Here is a 19,687-nt window from a genome sequence, read left to right as displayed (position 1 = left end):
GTGATAGGTGTGTGATGCGTAGCTGCACATCAGAGCGCTGGATGTGCCCAGCTCCCAGAGACAAACTTTCCGTACGCTTCAGGTCCCGCACCCAGCGAAACCACGGCTGCCGCGACCCCTGTCCGCGGGCTGCGGAGCCAGCGCTCGCCGCCCCCCGCCCCGGGCCCGCCCGCAGCCGCCCCCGCCCCGGAGGAGCCGCCCACCCCGCAAGAGGAGCCGCGGCGCCGCGCCCTCCCCCTGCACAGCGCCCGGCGCGGGGAGCGGCACCCCTCGGCCCCATGCGGCGGCGAGCGGCGGGACGCGGCCGCGGGAGGAGCTGCGAGCCCAGGCAGCCCAGGCAGCCCGTCCGGCGGCGCCGAGCCGCCCGCATCGCCCGCCCGCCCGCTGCCCCGCGGAGCGGCGCGCTGGGCTCCCGCCGCGGCTGAGGCTTGCGGCGTCCCGACTTTCGGCGGCGTCGGGGGCACCCGGAGCAGGGGAGCGCTCGGAGACAATAGCGGGCCATTCAAACCAGCACCCGGCGGTGCCTGCCCGGCTGCCGCGCATCGCTTATGCTTGTTCGGGGCGACCCAGCCGCGGCGGCGGAGCCCGCAGGATGACGGGCGATGAGGAGTCTTAAGTCGGCGTCGAGGCGAGCCACCGCAGGCAGCGATGAGCCTCGGCGAGCCGGTGCCGGTCGGGAGGCCGGGGTCCAGGTGACCGCCGGGGTCCAGGTGACCGCCGGGGTCCAGGTGACCGCCGCCCCCGCGCCGCCGGCCGCCCGCAGCCCCCCGGAGCAGCGGGAGCGGCGGGCAGCGCCTGCGGAGAGCGCCTCGCCCGGCCGCAGGTAAGGAGCGGCACCCCGGCTGCCGGAGCGCGGGCGGGTTGGGTTTTGGGACGGGTTGGGTTTTGGGGTGCCGCCGCGCGTCGGCGCCCGTCCTCAGCTCAAGCGCTCCCGTCGCACGCTCCGGCGGGGACATTCTTCCCCAACGGAAAGCATCTGCCCTCCGGTGCGGCAGAAGGAAACACGGAGGCGAGGCGCACTACGGCGCACTACAGCCGGAGCGCGGCTGGCGCACGGCCCGGGGCGCGCAGCACCACCCGCCCGTCCCGCCGCGCTCTCCACAGAGCCGCGCGGGCAGCGCCGCCGCTCGGCCCCGCCCACGGCCCTCCCCCCGGGGCGGGGCCGCAGCCCATTGGCCGGCGCCATGCGCGGGGCGGGGGAGGCAGCCAATGGCGGCGGGGCGCCGAGCGCGCCCCCGTGCGGCGGGAGCGGCTCGGGCAGTTCCCGGGGGAGCGGGCGCGGCTCGGCCGGTGCCGCCGGGCCCTGCCCGCCCCTGCCGGGCGCTGCACCCTGCGCCTCCCTGAGCCCCTCCTGAAACGGACCCCTCACACAGGGAATCAAACGGGCAGGCTGGGTTTTAGAAGGAATTTTCATTAAAGAAAATGTAAGGAAAACAGCACCTGAAAATTTTTAAACAAATTACCAGCTATTTGTCTCGTAAAGAATGCTAAGCGTCTCATTAACTTGACCACAGATATTTGGGAAAACTCTTCATCCCAACGAGCCTCTCCTTTGAACTGTAATAGTTTGCACATGGTAATCTTAGGGAAAAAAATGTGCATCTTGTTGCTTGCAGACCTAAGAAAATCTGACTGTAGTACAAGCAAATAACTAACGGAACTAATAATACCTGCCACAAGTGAATGCCTTTCTGTCATTGTCACTGTTTTGTATAAAAGAGGGAATATTGAGCTACAGTTACTAATAGTAGCCAGTATTCTTGTATGGCTTTAATTTGCAAAGCTGTCAAATTCTTCTGTTGGTAGGAATAAGAATAGGAATTTTTTAAACTTGTTTGTCCGGAGGTAGGGTGCTTAATTGGTAATAAGACATTACATAAATGATTTGATTTTCAGGAATTACTAGTGCTCAAGGTCAATAACAATTGTATTTTCTTGACTGTGCTTCTTTAAATGACTCTCCATGGTTCTAGCCATGCAGACTTTGACACACAGTTCCAAAAACTTGAACTTCAATATTGGTAGACATATTATAAACTTTTTTTGTGAGGTCTGTGTTTATACTTTTAAACAGATTTTCTAGATTTATGGTTTCTGACCAGTCATAGTGCCTGCTTGGTTTAGATTGCAATGTAAGAATATATCCAATATCACAGAGCAACCCATGGCAAAGGATGGCAGAGTCTAGATCTATGGCCAACCAGTTCTTTCTTTCACTTTCTATCACAATCAATTCCCATATCTGAATGAGATTCATTGAGCCACATTTTACCCTACCAAAAGTTAATAGCCTGCCTAAAGATTAGGCAGCTAGGTGAGGTGAGTTTGCTAATTCGGGACCTGATGAACCTCAATTGTACAATTTCTAGTTATCTGATGAGCTACATAACTGATATTATTCATCTTCAAGTAATTATGGCTTTTTTTTTTTTTTTTCTTTCATTGACTGCAGAGGGAGCCCTGGCAATTTCTTTAAGCTAAATATGTCCCTAAAAGTTTTTCTGTGAGATGAGTACTATTCTTGATGTACAAGATATAAAATTTATTACCATAGGGAAATGGAATAGCTTGTGTTAGAGTAGGTATTTAGTAAAAGTGAGTAATGGGGGGAAAAATTGATGCTGAAGTGGAATGACATGGAATAAAAATGGCTTTCTGTCTGAGCTTGGCCTTGATTGTCTACAGGCTTTTTAGACAATGCAGGTAATCACTAGCTATATAAAGGGTTTAAAATATGTAAAGGGTGTACAGAAGTGTGTTTCAAATCCTAATTTCTCCTGTCTCTTCTCCCGCTGCCCCGCGCCGCAGGGGGAGCCAGGCGCGGGGAGGCGCCGCCATGGGGCGGCGGGCGCTGGCCCGAGCGCTGTCCGCGGTGCTGCTGCTGCTGCTGCTGGGGCTGGCGCTGCCCCCCGCCGCCCGGGGCTGCCCCCCGCCCTGCGCCTGCTACCTGCCCACCGAGGTGCACTGCACCTTCCGCTCCCTGCCCGCCGTGCCGCCACGCGTCCCCAAGCACGTGGAGAGGATCAACTTCGGGTTCGTATGGCGCCTGGGGCAAGCGGGTTCCTGCTCCCGAGCAGAGCCTGGGGTGCTTCACCCTGTGTGGCAAACCAGGATCTCTGTGTGTTCTCCTTAAACAGGATTGCAGAGATGGGTACTTGACCATCGGTGCTGTATTTCCAACACTACGGCTGCTGGCGTGGAGAAATTAGCCCAGCCTTTTTGTTTCAAACAAAAGTCACTGTTATTGTCAAATAAATGTTTATACCGTGGTGTGAGTTCTTTTTTGGAAAATAAAACATTTAGTCTTTCAGAGTGTGTAAAAATATATTTAATTAAATCTGTTATGAGATTAGTACAGAATATGGAATTTTATACCTGATGTAAAAAAATTACAGTAGGAGGAAAATTCTATGATATAACCCAGTAACATTTTGAAGAATGAGATATAGCATATCTTAAATGGATACAGTGGAAAGGCAATTCAAAATGAAGTTCAATCCATTGCCTTTGGAGTTGTGGTTTTGTTGCAGTTTTTTTCAAGGAACTAAGCACAATAGAAGCATGTTTTGGGAGGAGATTGCTCAGACTCCCACTCAATTTCCTCTGCCAGGATATTGCCAGTTCACATCTGTCAGATTTTGAGACAAGGAGGAGGGACTGTTGGTAGGCTTCAGGTCACAGAAATACCATATTGGGTCATTGTGTGGCATGGAACTGCAAGAGTCACAGTCCTCTTCTGCTTGGTGTCAGGGCTGCCCCAGTACCCAGGATGAACTCATCCTGACAACCTCAAGGCCTGTAAGCTGCAACTGATCTTGCAATGACTGGCAGTAGTGACCTTGGTTTGGCTTTTTTTTCCCCCCTACTGTATGGATAAATTTTCCACCAAGATTTTATCCACCTAAAGCCCAATTTTAGTCTCAAAATGTTCTTGTGCTCAGTAAAGCTATGTTAAAGAAATAATGTGCTCCAGTTCCTAAATTGCTTTTGAAAGTGGGATGTAGGCTTCCAAGTTACTAAGGTGTTTAGGCTGTTTTTTTAGTAAAGTACACCATTTAATATGCTCTTACCATAAAAGGCATTTCTTCTCTTGGTATTTCATCATGACAAATGACATTTTCTGGGTTGTGTCCTTTCATAGGAAGAGATTCTTAACTGTCTGCTATTGCACTTTCACTTTGAAAAAGTGCTTTTATCATATTTAGATGGTGAAGATTATTTTTCTAAATGGAGATTATTTAGGAAAAAATTATTTAGAGTTCATTTTTTTTTCAAAGGACTGATTTTGAAATAAGGAATTTTAATAAGATGTCTGCTGTAAGCTTAGTGTACCTGGAGAAGGACTAAAAATATTGATACAGTGTTATAAATTTTTAGCAAAATAAGAATCTTTAGATAGATAACATGGTGAAGATCCAAAAGTATTTTTTTCCATATTTGAAGTATTTCAGTTTCATGCTGTGTTTTCCCTTTCTCTCTAGAAAATACCAAGAAATTGGAAGAAATCTCTAAATTTCTATACTTATTTTTAAGACTTCATGCCTCGGTTAGATAACACATTTAATTTTCTGTATACAGATATAGAGCTAGACCACCAAATGTAAGTCGTCCAAATTGGCAAATAAAGCCTGATTTGCTTGTGCAAAGCAGAGCTGGTTTATTTTCAAAGAGTAGATTTTTCTGTATTCCTTATCTAAGAGGAGTTTCAAGGCTCAGATGATGTAATTGGAAGGTCAATTCCTAGATCTTATGTATTTAGTTAATGTAGCCAATTACATGTTGTAACAGTAAGTGAAGCAGGATATGACTTACTGCTTCTTGTGCTGTTTGGGAGATAACCCATTTTTAATGTTTACTCTCCAAATCTCTATTTATTTATTGTTAAATGCTGCTTTGGCAACACTGTAGCCTGTGTAGTTTGCCAGGCTCCATAGCATCATGGTCTGGCCACAGGCCATTAACTTATTTCCATTCCATAAACTGAGCTGCATGGAAAAATATACTGACAACTATTAGAACTTAAGCACCTATTTATTACTTTCAGTCCTAATTTATGGCTAAAGTGCCACAAAGTGAGTTAAAAGAAAAGTTAACATGAACTAAGGGCCTTGTAAGAGTCTTTTAGTAACTTCTGGCCTTTTGACAATGCATTAAGGTCCCTCCAGTTTTTCCTCAAAACTAGGTTATATTAATTTTACATTTGCAGTCTGTGACAGTCAGTGTATACATTGTAACTGCATGTGTGATATTTTTTCCCCAGGTTCAACAGTATACAGTCTATATATGAAAACTCCTTTGCAGGACTTACAAAATTGGAATTGCTCATGATACATGGAAATGACATTCAGAATATTCCTAATGGTGCTTTGAAAGATCTTGTGTCTCTACAGGTAATGCTTAGGTTTTCCTAAATTTAAGAACTAACTTCCATGAATAACAGAAAACAAATTAAGTGTTTTTGATAGTGCTTTTTTAGGATTAATGATACCACTTTCTCCCAGAATACATTGGATATCTATTAACTATGCCTAACTTGATAATGCCACCTAACACTCAGTTTTATTCTACCTTTGACCAGCATATCATTTTTCAGTGGTGCAAAAGATTTGAATGAGAGACGAAAAAATTTGCTTGCTTGCTATGCTATTTGGATTTAGATTTAAAAAATAATCTGTGGTTCTTTTGTTTTGTTTTGTTTTTTGTTTTGTTTTTTGTTTAGGTTTTCAAAATTAGTTACAACAAATTGAAAGCCATAACTGGCCAAACTCTCCAAGGACTTTCAAGCTTAATGAGACTGCACATGGACCACAACAGAATTGAGTTTATTCATCCAGATGCTTTTAATGGTTTAACCTCCCTAAGACTTGTCCACCTAGAAGGAAATTTGCTCCAGCAGCTTCACCCCAACACCTTTTCAACATTTATGGTCCTTGATTATTTCAAATTGTCAACAGTAAGACATCTCTACCTATCTGAAAATGCTCTTAGGACCTTGCCTGCTGGGATGTTTCAGGGCATGCCACTGCTGGAAAATCTTTACCTTCATGGAAATCCATGGGTCTGTGACTGCAGTTTGAAGTGGCTTCTTGAATGGAATGAAGTTTCTGGAGGTAGGAGCATAAGCTACCAGTGTTTGTTGAACTCAATGTTGAATTTTTTTTTTCCTGTTCTCTGTGTTGATGGTTTTGTTATTCCCTGTGTTTTATTACCTAGATGATGTCTGTGTGCAGTATTAAATTTTGTTACTGCTCGATAAATTGGTGTATTATAAAAGAAGACAGTTTTGTTTAATTAGATAAAAATATGGATTTAATAGCAAAGAAATGAGCCCTTACATTTGGGATGATGGAAGTAGTAGTGAAGTTTATAACTGGAAAGGAGTTAAAACGTTTTACTGCATTTGCTTGCACAGCAATACACCTTTGGCTAAGGGCTGCCAATTGTCCTCAGCCAACAAAACTACTGACTATATGGTCTCATGGAAGGTGGTAACATTGCATTTGAACTTGTTTGTCTAAGAAAGGAAGGCAATCAGGTTACCAAATTTATGGTTAAACCCTCTAACTTTGAATCTATTAACATTAAGGTGTAGTATGCATTCTTCATATCCATCTGTGTTTCGTCGTTGAGCACAACTTCCTTTTATGATGGAGCAAGTCTGTTTTAAGTATTTTCAAGTACTTGCAATATATTTTTTTTTCAACCATGTAATTTTTTCATAAAATAGCTTGTCTATCTTCATTGAGACTTAAAGATGAGAAGAGTATCTCAATGCCTAGGCTGGAACACTTCTGATTGTATGCAGAAGCAGAAAAGAGAGTTTTATGATGCCTCTGAATCAGAAATACACTAAGCGGTTTGAGTGTCAGTATTCTGTTTTGGCATCTCAGTTCAGCAGAGGAAATGGTGTCACACCAGAGCTACTGCTAAAATATTAAGAGGAAATTGGCATTTAATTGTAACTGAAGATGTCTCAAGTGAGTGATGGAGTCCCAAGGAATATATCATGATTTTGGAGCACATATAGTGAATGATGGTCTTTGTCATTGTAGAATACGTAATTCATTTGCAATTTTGCACTTGACAGTGCTTTTTAAGAATGTGCAATGCTTGAATGAGTAATATAAATCTCCTGAATAAACAGATACTTGTCTCATCTAATTGAAATACTGTATTTCACTAGCTTACATTTTTATATTCTTACATTCTCTTCTTGATCCAAATTGTGTGTGTGTGTGTGTAATGGGCGTACTTAAGTTTTACTGTAAGTTGTAATAATGAGATATTAGCTGAATATTCCTTCCTTAGTGCAGTGTTGGCTTGTTAGCATTTTTATTCAGTTAGGTTACCTCTTTACACTAAAACAGTAGTGATTTTTGGAGGGAGGAATAATTTATCCATGCCATTTTCATGTATGACAAATTTTTTATCTGTATATGGCTATAACATTAACTTTTGGTAATCTTTCCAGAAAGAATTATTAAATTTCTTCAGTGTAGCCAGTACCAAGTTGATTGTGGGCCAGTTTTTTCTTTATCTGTGAAACATCCTGTTTGAATCTGCAAGTGATTAAACTGCAGAGATATCATGTATTCCATTTGTAGCACCTTATCAAGAAAATTGGTTTTTCAGATTAGCAAAGCATATATTTTCAATTAAAATAATGGCATGAAAATTTGCTGTGCATTTCTCTTTCTCCTGACATTTTGCCTTCTAACCCACCAAATTTTGTTCATTCATTCCAAGATCCCTCATTCTTCAGGATGATACTTATTCCTAGAATAACTGTAATACATTTTATTTACTGCTTGCTTCCAAACTAAACACCTACGGTGACATTTGACATTCAGGTGAGCAGAACAATGTAAGAAATATGTGATTGTTACTTTGCAGAAAACAGTCTGCATTGAAAGAAGAGAGGAATCAAGACTGTAATTTCCTGGTCTAGCTCTCCTTCTCTGTTTTAGCTTTTTTTGTATTATTACAAAGTTTACTGTTGTTTCAGAGGTAAGGGAAGAAGTAGTACTTCTTATTCCCCCTGCTAATAGCTTGTAAGTGCAAGAACTAGTCAGCCCATTTTGATAGCTGCAGTAAAATACTTTGTGTACTGCCAATACTGTTCTTAATCAATAGAGAAAAATAAAAAGCTTCCTGGATTATTTAATGAAGAAATGCAGCATTTCTCTGGTAAATGCTGTATTTTTGAAAGCTGAAAAGTCCCACTCCTTTTCACATTAGATCAAAGTTAGGCTGTTACTGTGCAAATGCAGACTTTTTGACATAGAGTTGTTTGTTACTGATTTAAATGTTGCCCTGCACACTTCAGTTTCTAGGCATTTAATTCAGAGGCAGTGAGTCTAAATTCCGGAAGGCTGGAGTATTCAATCCTTTCATTAAAATCAGAATAAGTCATAGTCATATTGAGAATTGGGTGACCATTCAGCTGTAAAACAAAGAAGTGCCATTCTGTAAGTCTTGCCTTAGGTGTCACATGACATAATGCAATCCTCATTAAGTTTATCTCATACGTTTGAGTGTTGTCTAACTCTAAAACAGAATTTCTCAGCTTATTTATATCTTGTTTTTCCTTTTATTTTCTTTCTTCCTTTTTTTTTTTGCAGGTGTTTTAAAATGCAAAAAGGACAAAGCCTATGAAGGGGGACAGCTGTGTGCAAAGTGCAGCAGTCCAAAACAACTGCAGAAAGAAGATATTCAAAACTTGAAAGATATTTCCTGTAGGAAGCCTGTCATTCAGTCCTCACTGAGGCAAAATAGCAGTACTCAGGATGAGGAAGATGGTGACAATTATGAACTCCCTCTGGAAGAACTTCAGTCATCATCATGGAACATTGCTCTAAATATGACTGATGAGCATGGCAATATAGTCCACCTGAACTGTGAAATCAAAAAACCAACAGGTTCTACCAAAATTCAGTGGAATCAAATCCAGACTCAGGAGATAGATATCAATGCCACAATTGCACTGGATTTTGAATGTCCAATGAATCGAGAAAACTATGAAAAACTATGGAAGCTTATAGCTTACTACAGTGAAGTACCTGTGAAATTAGAGAGGGAACTTATGCTCAGAAAAGAGCCTAAAATAATCTATCAGTACAGGCAAGGCTCAGATTATGATGCTCTTTACTACACAGGTGTAAAAGCTCAAATACTGGCTGAGCCTTCCTGGGTGATGCAGCCTCTTATAAATATCCAATTAAACAGGCGCCAGAGTACAGGGAAAAAAGTGGTGCTATCTTTTTTTACTGTGTTTTCTCAGACAATTAATACCAAAACCACTAGGCAGCAGAGAAACTGGGTAATGATACAGCAAAATCAGAGCACAAGGACAGCACAGAGTGTGGTGGAAGGGTCAGAGTGTCAGCTGAGCTGCAGTGTGAAAGCTTCTGAGACGCCCTCCATTCAATGGCTTTTTCAGGATGGAACTAAACTGAAGGCACCTTTTAATGAGAAAGACAGTAGATTTTCTGTTCTCAGTAGTGGCCAACTAATAATCAAACCAGTGAGTTACATTGATGGAGGTGTGTACCACTGCATTGCCCAAGTGAGAGATGATGTGGACATAATGACTTACAGACTTGTTGTGCAGCCTGCAGCTATTCAGGTAGCTGATTCAGATGTAGTGAGAGTTGAAAAAAATGTTGGAGATCCAATAGCTTTGCCATGCAATGCAATTGCCATCCCAGACCCCCAGTTGAGCTGGATTCTTCCTAACAATCAGGTACTCAATGATTTATCAAACTCTTCAAAAGGCTATATGCTGCCCAATGGTACTTTGTTCATTCCAAGGAGTCATGTCACTGATAGTGGCCATTACAGATGTGTGGCTGTCAATCAGCAGGGATCAGATCAGTTTGTTGCAAGGGTCACAGTAAATAAAATGGTGTCTGACAGGTCATTTAAACGAGTAAGACTAAAGAAGCGCCCGGGCTCAAAAGGTTTATCAAAAACAAGAGGGCAGGTCATAGATGATGAAGAGGGATCAGGGGCAGGAGGGGTGGAGGAGTTTCCACAAAGAAAGAACCGCCTAAAAGACTGGGAAATACCTTTTAAACAAAAAAGTGACCAAGTGCCAGAGGCTCAAATCAAAAAGGGAAAGAAGGGGAGAAGGAAAATGAAAATATGGAAGAGTACAGATGGAACCCAGGACAGCAATGTAGCAGAAGGCCGGAGAGTATTTGAGTCTCGAAGGAGAATTAATGTGGCAAGCAAACAGATTAATCCACAGCACTGGGCTGACATTTTGGCAAAGGTCCGTGGGAAGAATCTTCCTAGAACAACAACAGCTACGACCATCTCTGTAACAACTTCACTGCCATCAGTCATGCAGGAAACTACTCCTGCCCCTTATCCCTTAGCCAGCCCTCCTACTTCAGAGACAGGAGCTGAGGTGGTGGATTCCTCTGCTGATGCATCACCTGTGGGTGAAGATGAGCAATTCTCAGTCACTGTTTCACAGAACATGGAACTGTTTTCAGTCCAGTCTGTATTAATAAGGTCAGAAACTGAACCAATCTCCAACCACAGGGCTTTAGAAACACCTGCAAGTGTAGACACGGTAGAAATTGCTTTATCAGGCTCATATTTGACTCCTGTCTCTGCAACTCCACAACTGCAAGGGGAGCAGCATCTTGATGTCAGAACAGATGACTCTGTTGCCCTTACTGAAGAACCTCTAGCCAAACAAATTGTGACAAACTTTCCTAATGTTCAGAGCAGTTTATTCACAGTGGGAAATATAAATAAAACTATATCTTCTATATCTGAAGGAAATTCTGCTTTTGCTGAGCTACCACTTGATGCTACTCTCCTTGCTGAGTCTCAGACTGTGGGTCTTCATAGCACCTTGGAGACAAGCTTGAGGTTAAATGAAGTGGACCCAATTAGTGTTGACACCATAACTTCAACACCCTCGGCACCTTCTCAGTTTGAAGAGATCATCTCAACAGATTCTGTAGGCACTACTACTGTTCCTTCTTCTACTTTTCCATTTGTTAGAGAAAAGAGCGATGACACAAAATACCAGCACAAAAAAATACCCGCAAGTCATACAAAAATGACAGACTTAAGTAACAGTTTGCCAGCTGTCACACCCATCAGGGTTCAGAGCAAAGAAGAACCTGAAACCCACAGGAATACAGTGACTCAAGAAAGCACATCCAGCAGTTATGCAGACCGTTCTCAGACAGAGGAACACAGAAACCTGGGTATTCCAAAACAAGGTCCCATATTCATTTTGCATAGTGCTAATGCCCCTCATAGTACAGCAGAGGGGTTAGAAACAGCTTCTTCCTTCAGTAGATTGACCACTGTGGCCACCACAACTCCTCCATATAGAAAGACTATGCCTTCAATAATTACTCAGCATGGTAGAAAAAGGCCTTATGGGAGAAGGAGAAGGCCAAACAGAATCCGACAAAGACCAAAACCTTTGCCTCGTGTTGCTTTGACCACAGAGGCAATGCCTGTAATTCCAAGGACACCTGAAATTGAAGCTGTTACCAAAACTACGTCTGCAAGTCTTGAAAGTCCTGATCTTAAAAACATTGAAATACAGGCTGGGAAAGATGAGAGTATGAAATCCACTCCTTCATTATTTCTTGATTCAGGTGTCACAGAGAAAATTCCGAGAATCAGAGATGTGATCACAACTTTCTCTTTTAGGCCTACTACTTCTCCACCTGAAGCTAAGCTTGTGACATACCCTACTAGCTCTGAAACCTCGGAACTTCCAGTGACTGCACCCATCACAATTTTATCATCATATGCTGTACATGATGTGCTTCCCACAAAAGAGTCAAGTGTTCCTCTGAATGCAGAGCAAAGTGAAGTGCCAGCATATCACTCACTCGACAATGTCTCTGCAGAGGAAGACACGAAAGTAGATTCTAAAACTGTGGATCATAAGGCAGAACAATCAAGCACAACAACTTCTCCTGCATATAAGAACAGCTCAATAATATCAACAAAATCAAAATCTCAAGAAGAGCCTAACCTATTTGACTTAGAAGCTGTGGTTAATGAAACAACTGCTGGAACATTCCAGATGGCATATCCCACTATGAGTGACTTAAGTATTTCTGTTAGCACAGTCGAGGTTTTTGAGGACCTCTCAGTTTCAAAGAAGCCATGGAATCCCACAGTATCTATAGAAACACCAGCAAAAGCTGAGCCACCTCAGCAATATGAGACAATTACTTTATCCTCCTCTTTCAGCACTGCAGAAACTCAGACTTCTCCAGTTAAAGAGACAACAAAATCTGTTACTTCCCCTGCTGGGACAGAGCCACCTTCCTTGGATAGAAAGGAATCTATGTTGCATGTGTTTCATCATTTGCAGACAACTGAAAAGCCTGCTATTACAACCAGTGCTTTTAGTTTGTTTATAAAATCTGTCACTCTTCCCCCTTCCGTTTCAAGCACTTCACATCCTTCTCTTCCTTATACCACCAAGGAGAGTAATGCCTTTAATCAAGAAAGATTCCCAGAAGCAAAAAAAGTTGGAGCAGGTGGTGACAAAATAGCAATGACTTCAAAACAGTATGTTCACCCTACTCCTTCCTCTAGCCAAAACAGGATTAGCATACAGTCAAAGGAGAAGCAATTCAAAGAGCTGTACAGTAGCAAGTCAAACAACAGTTTACTGCTAAATCCAGATCTTCCCCATCCACCTGCTGGAATGATACCTAGCATAAACCAAAGACTACCTGTCGTGCCTCCAAAGCTCATTCCAATAAGAGGCGTGGTGAAGATTCCTGCAACACAGAGCCCACTTCGCTATTTTATAACACATCAGCCTCTTCACTACACAAACAAACCAGAGATAACAGCGTATGCAGCACACACCATCCAGGACAGAAAAACCTCTGCTTCCCAGAAAGAAACAACTACCCCAACACAAGCCTCTCCATTTCACAAAACAAATCCATTAGCTGAAAGCAAGTTCAGTAATCAGGGTCAGAACAGATACAATATTAATTCAAGATTTTTTGGAAATAACCATGTTCCAGACAACAGAGGCACAGCAGGGAGACTACCAAATCAAGGGATCCCCTATTACCCTAGTTCTAGAATACCATTCCTTTTCAACAGAACAAGGATATTCTCTCACTTAAATATTCATCCTAAACCAGATGCTGATAGTCAATTAGTGCCAAAAGACACAAATGAGAAGAAGGTTGCTCAGGTCTTATCTACTGGGATTACAGTGCAGAAAGCTACAGCTATTCCAGTGCCTCCAGTACCACATGCCACAACGATCACATCACCACCAGTGATTTTAAAGATCACCCCTCCAGCCTTTGTCTCTCAGCACACAAAACCACAAATAACCACTACAGTTCATCCTTTTAAAAGTGTCCATCATCGTCATCAAAAATTTCCATCTCTTCCTTACATAGGAGGCATTATGCCACACAATTTGACTGTAATTCAGTCTTCCACTAATTTTAGGATACATGGAGAAAGACCTAAAATTATCACAAAAGCATCTCAGAGCATATCCATCCTTGCTGAAACGGATGCTTTTATCCCTTGTGATGCAGTAGGGGAACCCAAGCCTTTTATTACTTGGACAAAAGTCTCTACAGGTAAGACAGAGAAAAATGTGTTCTTGTACATGGTTTGTAGAAGTATTGCATAAAAATGCAACTTGATCCCAGGAGTTAAAAATACTGAAAAATACTTCCTGTCACTTATAATTGTGGTAGAGAAAACTATTAATTGCATTTAATCATTACAAGTAATAATAGATTTGCAGTGTTTCTTGTAGTAAAAGAAAACCTCTACCATTTAATGAGTTCATTTTTGAAGATCAGTTTTTGCCTCTGGAAAGCAGCCAACTCTGCTTATTCACGGCAGTTAGAATTTATTACAGCAATACTTGTGAGGATGGGTTTGTTAACATTACTAGCTTAAATATTGATGTGTGTGTCATCCCCATATGCAAAAGGAATAGAAAAGTCACATAAAGATTTAGGAGGGATCCTAAAACAAGGCCTTTAAAAATTTCCTGTCCACATTTGCAAGCAAGTGGTTAGCTTTGCAATAGAAATAAAGACTTAATTTGAGTTATGGAGAGTGTCATAAGATGTCATGTGGGCCTTCTGAAGTTGTAATTTGTGCTGAGTAAACCTAAAATCTCACTTAAGACTTCTTTGTTGCAATAATGTATGTTTTAAACCCTTTTACTTTCTTTCTTTACTCTCACCTTCACAGGAGCTCTAATGACAGCCAACAGCAAGTTACAAAGGTTTGAAGTCTGGAAAAATGGTACTCTCCTTATCCGAAGTGCTCAGCTTCAGGATCGTGGGCAGTATTTATGCACAGCTCAGAACCTGCATGGCATTGATAAAATGATTGTTGTCCTCACAGTTGTAGCCCACCAGCCCAAAATTTTACTTTCCCGCTATCGAGACGTCACGGTCTACTTTGGAGAGACCATAGCAATGGAATGTCAGGCTAGTGGGACTCCAAGCCCTCTAATTTCATGGATTTTCCCAGATAGGAAGATTTTGCAGACAGTCACAACCACAGAAAGCAGGATAATGCTTCATGAAAATCGAACCTTGTCCATCAAGCAAGCAACTTTTTCAGACCGAGGAGTTTACAAATGTGTAGCAAGCAATGCTGCAGGAGCTGACAGCATTGCAGTGAGGCTGCACATTGCAGCCTTACCGCCCATCATCCAGCAGGAAAAGCAAGAAAACATTTCCTTGCCTCTTGGCAGCAGTATTAACATCCACTGCAGTGCCAAAGCAGCACCTTCTCCCAGCATCCGCTGGGTGGTCTTTGATGGCATGCAAATCCGACCTTCTCAGTTTGTCAATGGGAATTTATTTGTTTTTCCCAATGGGACTCTTTACATTCGCAACGTGTCCCCCAAGGACAGCGGGACCTACGAGTGCATTGCTGCTAACATGGTGGGAGCTGCCAGGAGAACAGTGCAGCTCCAGGTGAAGAAGCATGCATCCAATGCCAAGATCACTGGGAGCTCTCCTCAGAGAACAGATGTGACATATGGTGGCATCCTGCATTTGGACTGTAGTGCTTCTGGTGACCCTTGGCCTCGGATATTATGGAGGTTGCCTTCCAAAAGGATGATTGATTCCCTTCACAGGTAAATTACTATTTGGGGTGTTGCAGGTAAATTGCAGTTTAGATGAACTTAGGGAAAAGCCCACTAATATATGTACAAATTTCATTCCTGACTTCTGTGGGTTTTGAATGATCCACCCAATCCTTAAGAAGGAATTTGAAATTACATCAAAAGATAGTCAAGTTATATCTTAGCATAGTTTTCTTGAAAGCAATATTACTCTTGAAAAGTTAGCTTCAAGTTTTTAGTAGAAGCTGCCACTGTTTGTCTTTTACAGCCACTTGAAAACACAGTGAAAACTCCAGATACACAGCTTGTTCCAGTGTGCATAGTCTGAATAATATTGCACATATGCCTGCTTTTCCCCAGGGGAAAAGGGATCATTGAATTTTATCTCTTAGGCAAATCAGTATGCGCAGTAAATACAGGGCAAATAAATCACCTTAAAATTACTTAAATAAACACAATTATTTTGATGTCATGTAGAAACAAATGTTACCACACAGTAAGGTCTGTCCTTACTGGATGGACAAACCTAGATGCAGATAAATGCCTAAAACAATATGTTCTCCAATGTTTGCGATATCAAGTAAAATATCACTACTACAAATCTTCAATAACTGTCCTAACACTGGGCTGAAAACAAATTTCTGAGCTGTAAATTATTCATAGCTAACCTTTGAGTACTATAAACAGACAAGAAATGCATTGTTATTAAAATTCATAATTTGGAACAACTTTCATTGCAGCTGGACATAATCATAATTTCTTTATATTGACAAAAATATATTTTGGTAACCTGTAGATAGCACAAAATCCAGAGTGCATTTTATGCCTCATAGTGGTAGCAAAAAAATACTGTATTTCTTTTTCATATTCCCTCATGATCTTTATGTGGGCTGCTTTTCAAATACTGGTGATCTTCTTTGGGGAGAAAAATGTGGCTGCTGAGGAAGTTGGTTTTGACCACAATACATCAATTCTATAGTGAAGTGGAAAGGAATAATGTTTTTTTTTTAGCATACTGGAAACTTTTTTCCCCTTATTTCAAAGCTTAGCAACATTTTGCTTCTTTGTGACCCTTCCAAAGGTTTAATATTTATATCCCATACCAGAGGAAGTTCCTCATCTTTATTTGTTTTTGGCTGAAGACCAAGGTACCAAACTCCATTATGGTCCATATAGCCTTATGTGGATTATATAATTCGGAGATCTCATATTTCAATGTTATAGGATAATGTACCTGTAGTCAGAAGAGTCAAAACCACCCTGATTTGGTATTTAGTGGATGTTTAATGGTCAAAAACCGCGTTAAAATCATGACACACAACAGAGTTACTAGGCTACAAGTGGGTAGGATTTTTTTTTTCAATTTGCTTTTTGGTAGTGAATATCCTGGAAATTTCTGACCATGTAATTATTTAACAACAGCGATTTTTAATACTGTTGAGTTGGTTTTCCTCCACAGATTTCTCTCAGTAGTTAATACCCAAAATGTGATTTTGTAGCTCATGTTTCTCTTTCCTTACAGCACTTTGGAGACTAGAATCAAAGTATTCAGCAACGGGACTTTGGTTGTTCATTCAGTTACAGACAAAGATGCAGGAGACTACTTGTGTGTGGCCCGCAATAAGATAGGGGATGACTACGTGGTCCTCAAAGTGAATGTGATGATGAAACCAGCAAAAATAGAACGTAAGAATGAGAGTAACCACAAGGTCAAGTACGGAGGGGACCTGAAAGTTGACTGTGTAGCCACAGGTCTGCCAAACCCAGAGATCTCCTGGGGCCTTCCAGATGGCAGCATGATCAATACCTTCATGCAGTCGGATGACAGCGGCAGCCGGACGAAGCGATACGTGGTCTTCGATAATGGAACCCTGTATTTCAACGATGTTGGACTGAGAGAGGAAGGGGACTACACCTGCTATGCTGAAAACCAGATTGGGAAGGATGAAATGAAAGTGCGGGTCAAAGTGGTGGCAGAGCCTGCAACCATCAGGAACAAAACATACATCACTGTTAATGTACCTTACGGCGATGTTGTCACCGTAGCATGTGAAGCCAAAGGAGAACCCACTCCCAAAGTGACCTGGCTTTCCCCAACCAACAGGCCTATTCCTGCCCTATCTGACAAGTACCAGATTTACAGAGATGGCACCCTCCTCATCCAAAAGGCCCAAAGGTCTGACAGCGGTAACTATACTTGTGTAGCACGGAACAGTGCTGGAGAAGATCGGAAGATCGTTTGGATCCATGTTGATGTTCAGGCTCCCAGAATCAATGGTCATCTCAGTGCAATAACATCTGTGAGGGAGACAGCCATCAGAGACAGCCGGAAACTTATTGACTGCAAAGCTGAGGGCATCCCTACTCCACGTGTCTTATGGGCTTTCCCAGAAGGAGTAATCTTACCGGCCCCCTACTATGGGAACAGGATCACCGTGCATCGCAATGGTACCTTGGACATCAGAGGGGTGAGGCAGACGGACGCCGTGCAGCTCGTGTGCATTGGGCGCAACGAGGGCGGGGAAGCGAGGCTGCTTGTGCAGCTCCTCATCACAGACCATGTGGAGAAACCCTCCTTCAGAGACCCTGTCAGTGAAAGGATCACTGCCATTGCTGGGCACAGCATCAATCTGAACTGCTCAGTCCAGGGGAACCCCAAACCCAGCACAAGCTGGATCCTTCCCAACGGCTCTGAAGTGCTGAGTGGCAGTCGCCTGCACAGATTTTACCATAAGAGGGATGGGATCTTACACATCAGCAGCTTGTCTGCTGAGGATGCTGGGACTTACCGCTGTACGGCCAGAAACCCAGCAGGTTATGTGGAACGAGTAGTCTTCCTGAAGGTGGGACTCAGGCCAGAAATCAGCAACCAGTACAACAACCTGGTGAGCATCATCAATGGAGAAACTCTGCAGCTTCATTGCATCACCCAGGCGAGCCACCGGGCGCAGATCTCCTGGACCCTGCCCAATGGCATGGTTATGGATGCCCCCCAGGCTGTGGGTCGCTTTTCCCTGATGGAGAATGGCTCACTGACAGTGCGGGAGGCTTCTGTATTTGACAGGGGCACTTACATGTGCAAAGTGTCAACAGAGTATGGCACCTCTGTTATGACTGTGCCTGTCATTGTGATCGCCTATCCTCCTCGGATCACCAGTGAGCCAGCGCCTGTCATTTATGCCAGACCTGGAAATTCAGTTAAACTGAACTGCATGGCCATTGGGATTCCTAAAGCAGAAATAACATGGGAGCTTCCAGATAAATCACATCTGACAACAGGAGCTCAGTCCCGTCTGTATGGAAACAAATTCCTCCATCCTCAGGGGTCGTTAGTCATCCAGCAGTCCACTCAAAGGGATGCGGGCTTCTACAAATGCACTGCTAAAAATATACTAGGCAGTGATTCCAAAACAACCTACATACACATATTCTAACGTTAAAACAAGTGCCTTTGACTGGATACTGGTGTCACTGCCAAACGGGTGCAGTGAGAAAAGCAATGCTTGCAATAATGGCTAAGGAGAAGAAAAAAAAAAAGGAATTGGTCTGCATTTCTTTTGTACTCAATATGGTAGTAAGTCTGGACTAACATGTTGAAAAAGATCTTCAAATTGTTAAGACAGTGTAATGTGGTTTTTCATGCTATCCAATAGCATCTGAGACTTAAAGTACTCTATCGTCAATAGTCCAAAGCTATTTCTTGTTCTAACAAGCACCTTAAAAGTACCAAAGAAGTATTAACTGTTAATAAGTGAGCTGCAGTGATAGAAGTACTTCAGTCAAACATAATTTTCTTTATACCCTGCAGTGCCTATACATAATCTAGGCTTATAGAATATGATTATTAACCTTTTTGTTCATGCTTCTATCAGCTCTTCAGAATCAAAGACTAAATTAGCAAATAAGAGTGATCTATTTTAATAAAAATACATTCAGAGATTAGCTACCTTAACATATGAACATACATTTGCCAGATACTAAGGACACTATGGTCAATTAATTCATTATATATTTTATATATATATTTTTAATCTGACTATGAGACTAGAAAAAGTAACATTGAACTTGGTCTCATTTTATAAATTATTGGTCTTTACAAGACTCTGATACATTACAGTATTTTATAATATTAAGGTCAATATACTGTACATTTTATAATAAAAAAATATTTTCCAAAGAATGTATTCACTGGTTTTCTTTTTTCTTTTTTCTTTTTATTTTTTTTTTTAAATAAAAAGTTCCAAAATGTGGGAGTATGGAGTTAGGTCAAAAAAACTGAAGTAATGTAGTGTTACATGTACTTGTATTTGAACCAATTTCTATTTGATTCATTTATAAATGTTTTAGGGAATTAGTATAATTCTTGATCATTTAAAACTGTTTTATTAATAGAAATCTATGTATATTTCAGCATGTATTTACAATGTCAATACTTCTTCTGCAGTCAAGGATTGTTTTCTGGATAATGTGCATAATTTTACCAAGATTTATCTCTTGTGCTATAGAAATACTTGCTGCAAGATGCTGAATATCCCATGTTTCAACAAACTATAACAATCA

At 42.1% G+C, this 19,687-nt stretch overlaps 1 protein-coding gene across 1 annotated transcript; it reads left to right on the top strand.

Annotated features, from left to right (window-relative positions):
- Positions 1 to 274: 274 nt before the first annotated feature.
- MXRA5 (matrix remodeling associated 5) lies at positions 275 to 19,307 on the top strand. The gene is made up of 7 exons (XM_079301471.1): positions 275 to 823; positions 2,809 to 3,033; positions 5,261 to 5,390; positions 5,720 to 6,110; positions 8,622 to 13,610; positions 14,239 to 15,139; positions 16,650 to 19,307. The coding sequence occupies exons 1-7, from the start codon at positions 603 to 605 to the stop codon at positions 18,559 to 18,561; spliced, it is 8,769 nt and encodes a 2,922-aa protein (XP_079157597.1). The 5' UTR covers positions 275 to 602; the 3' UTR covers positions 18,562 to 19,307.
- The last annotated feature ends 380 nt before the right edge of the window (positions 19,308 to 19,687 follow it).

This window comes from Erithacus rubecula, assembly GCF_903797595.1.
Source record: "Erithacus rubecula genome assembly, chromosome: 1".
Taxonomy (NCBI): Eukaryota; Metazoa; Chordata; class Aves; order Passeriformes; family Muscicapidae; genus Erithacus; species Erithacus rubecula.
Note: the sequence above shows the minus strand (reverse complement) of the source record. Positions and strands in the feature narration are given on the sequence as shown.

Excerpts from the sequence above, each read along its gene's own strand:
- MXRA5 (XM_079301471.1), top strand. The coding sequence starts at position 603 with ATGAGGAGTCTTAAGTCGGCGTCGAGGCGAGCCACCGCAGGCAGCGAT. Across the intron at positions 3,034-5,260 it reads GTGGAGAGGATCAACTTCGG|GTTCAACAGTATACAGTCTA; the intron begins GTTCGTATGGCG and ends TTTTTTCCCCAG. Across the intron at positions 15,140-16,649 it reads ATGATTGATTCCCTTCACAG|CACTTTGGAGACTAGAATCA; the intron begins GTAAATTACTAT and ends CTTTCCTTACAG.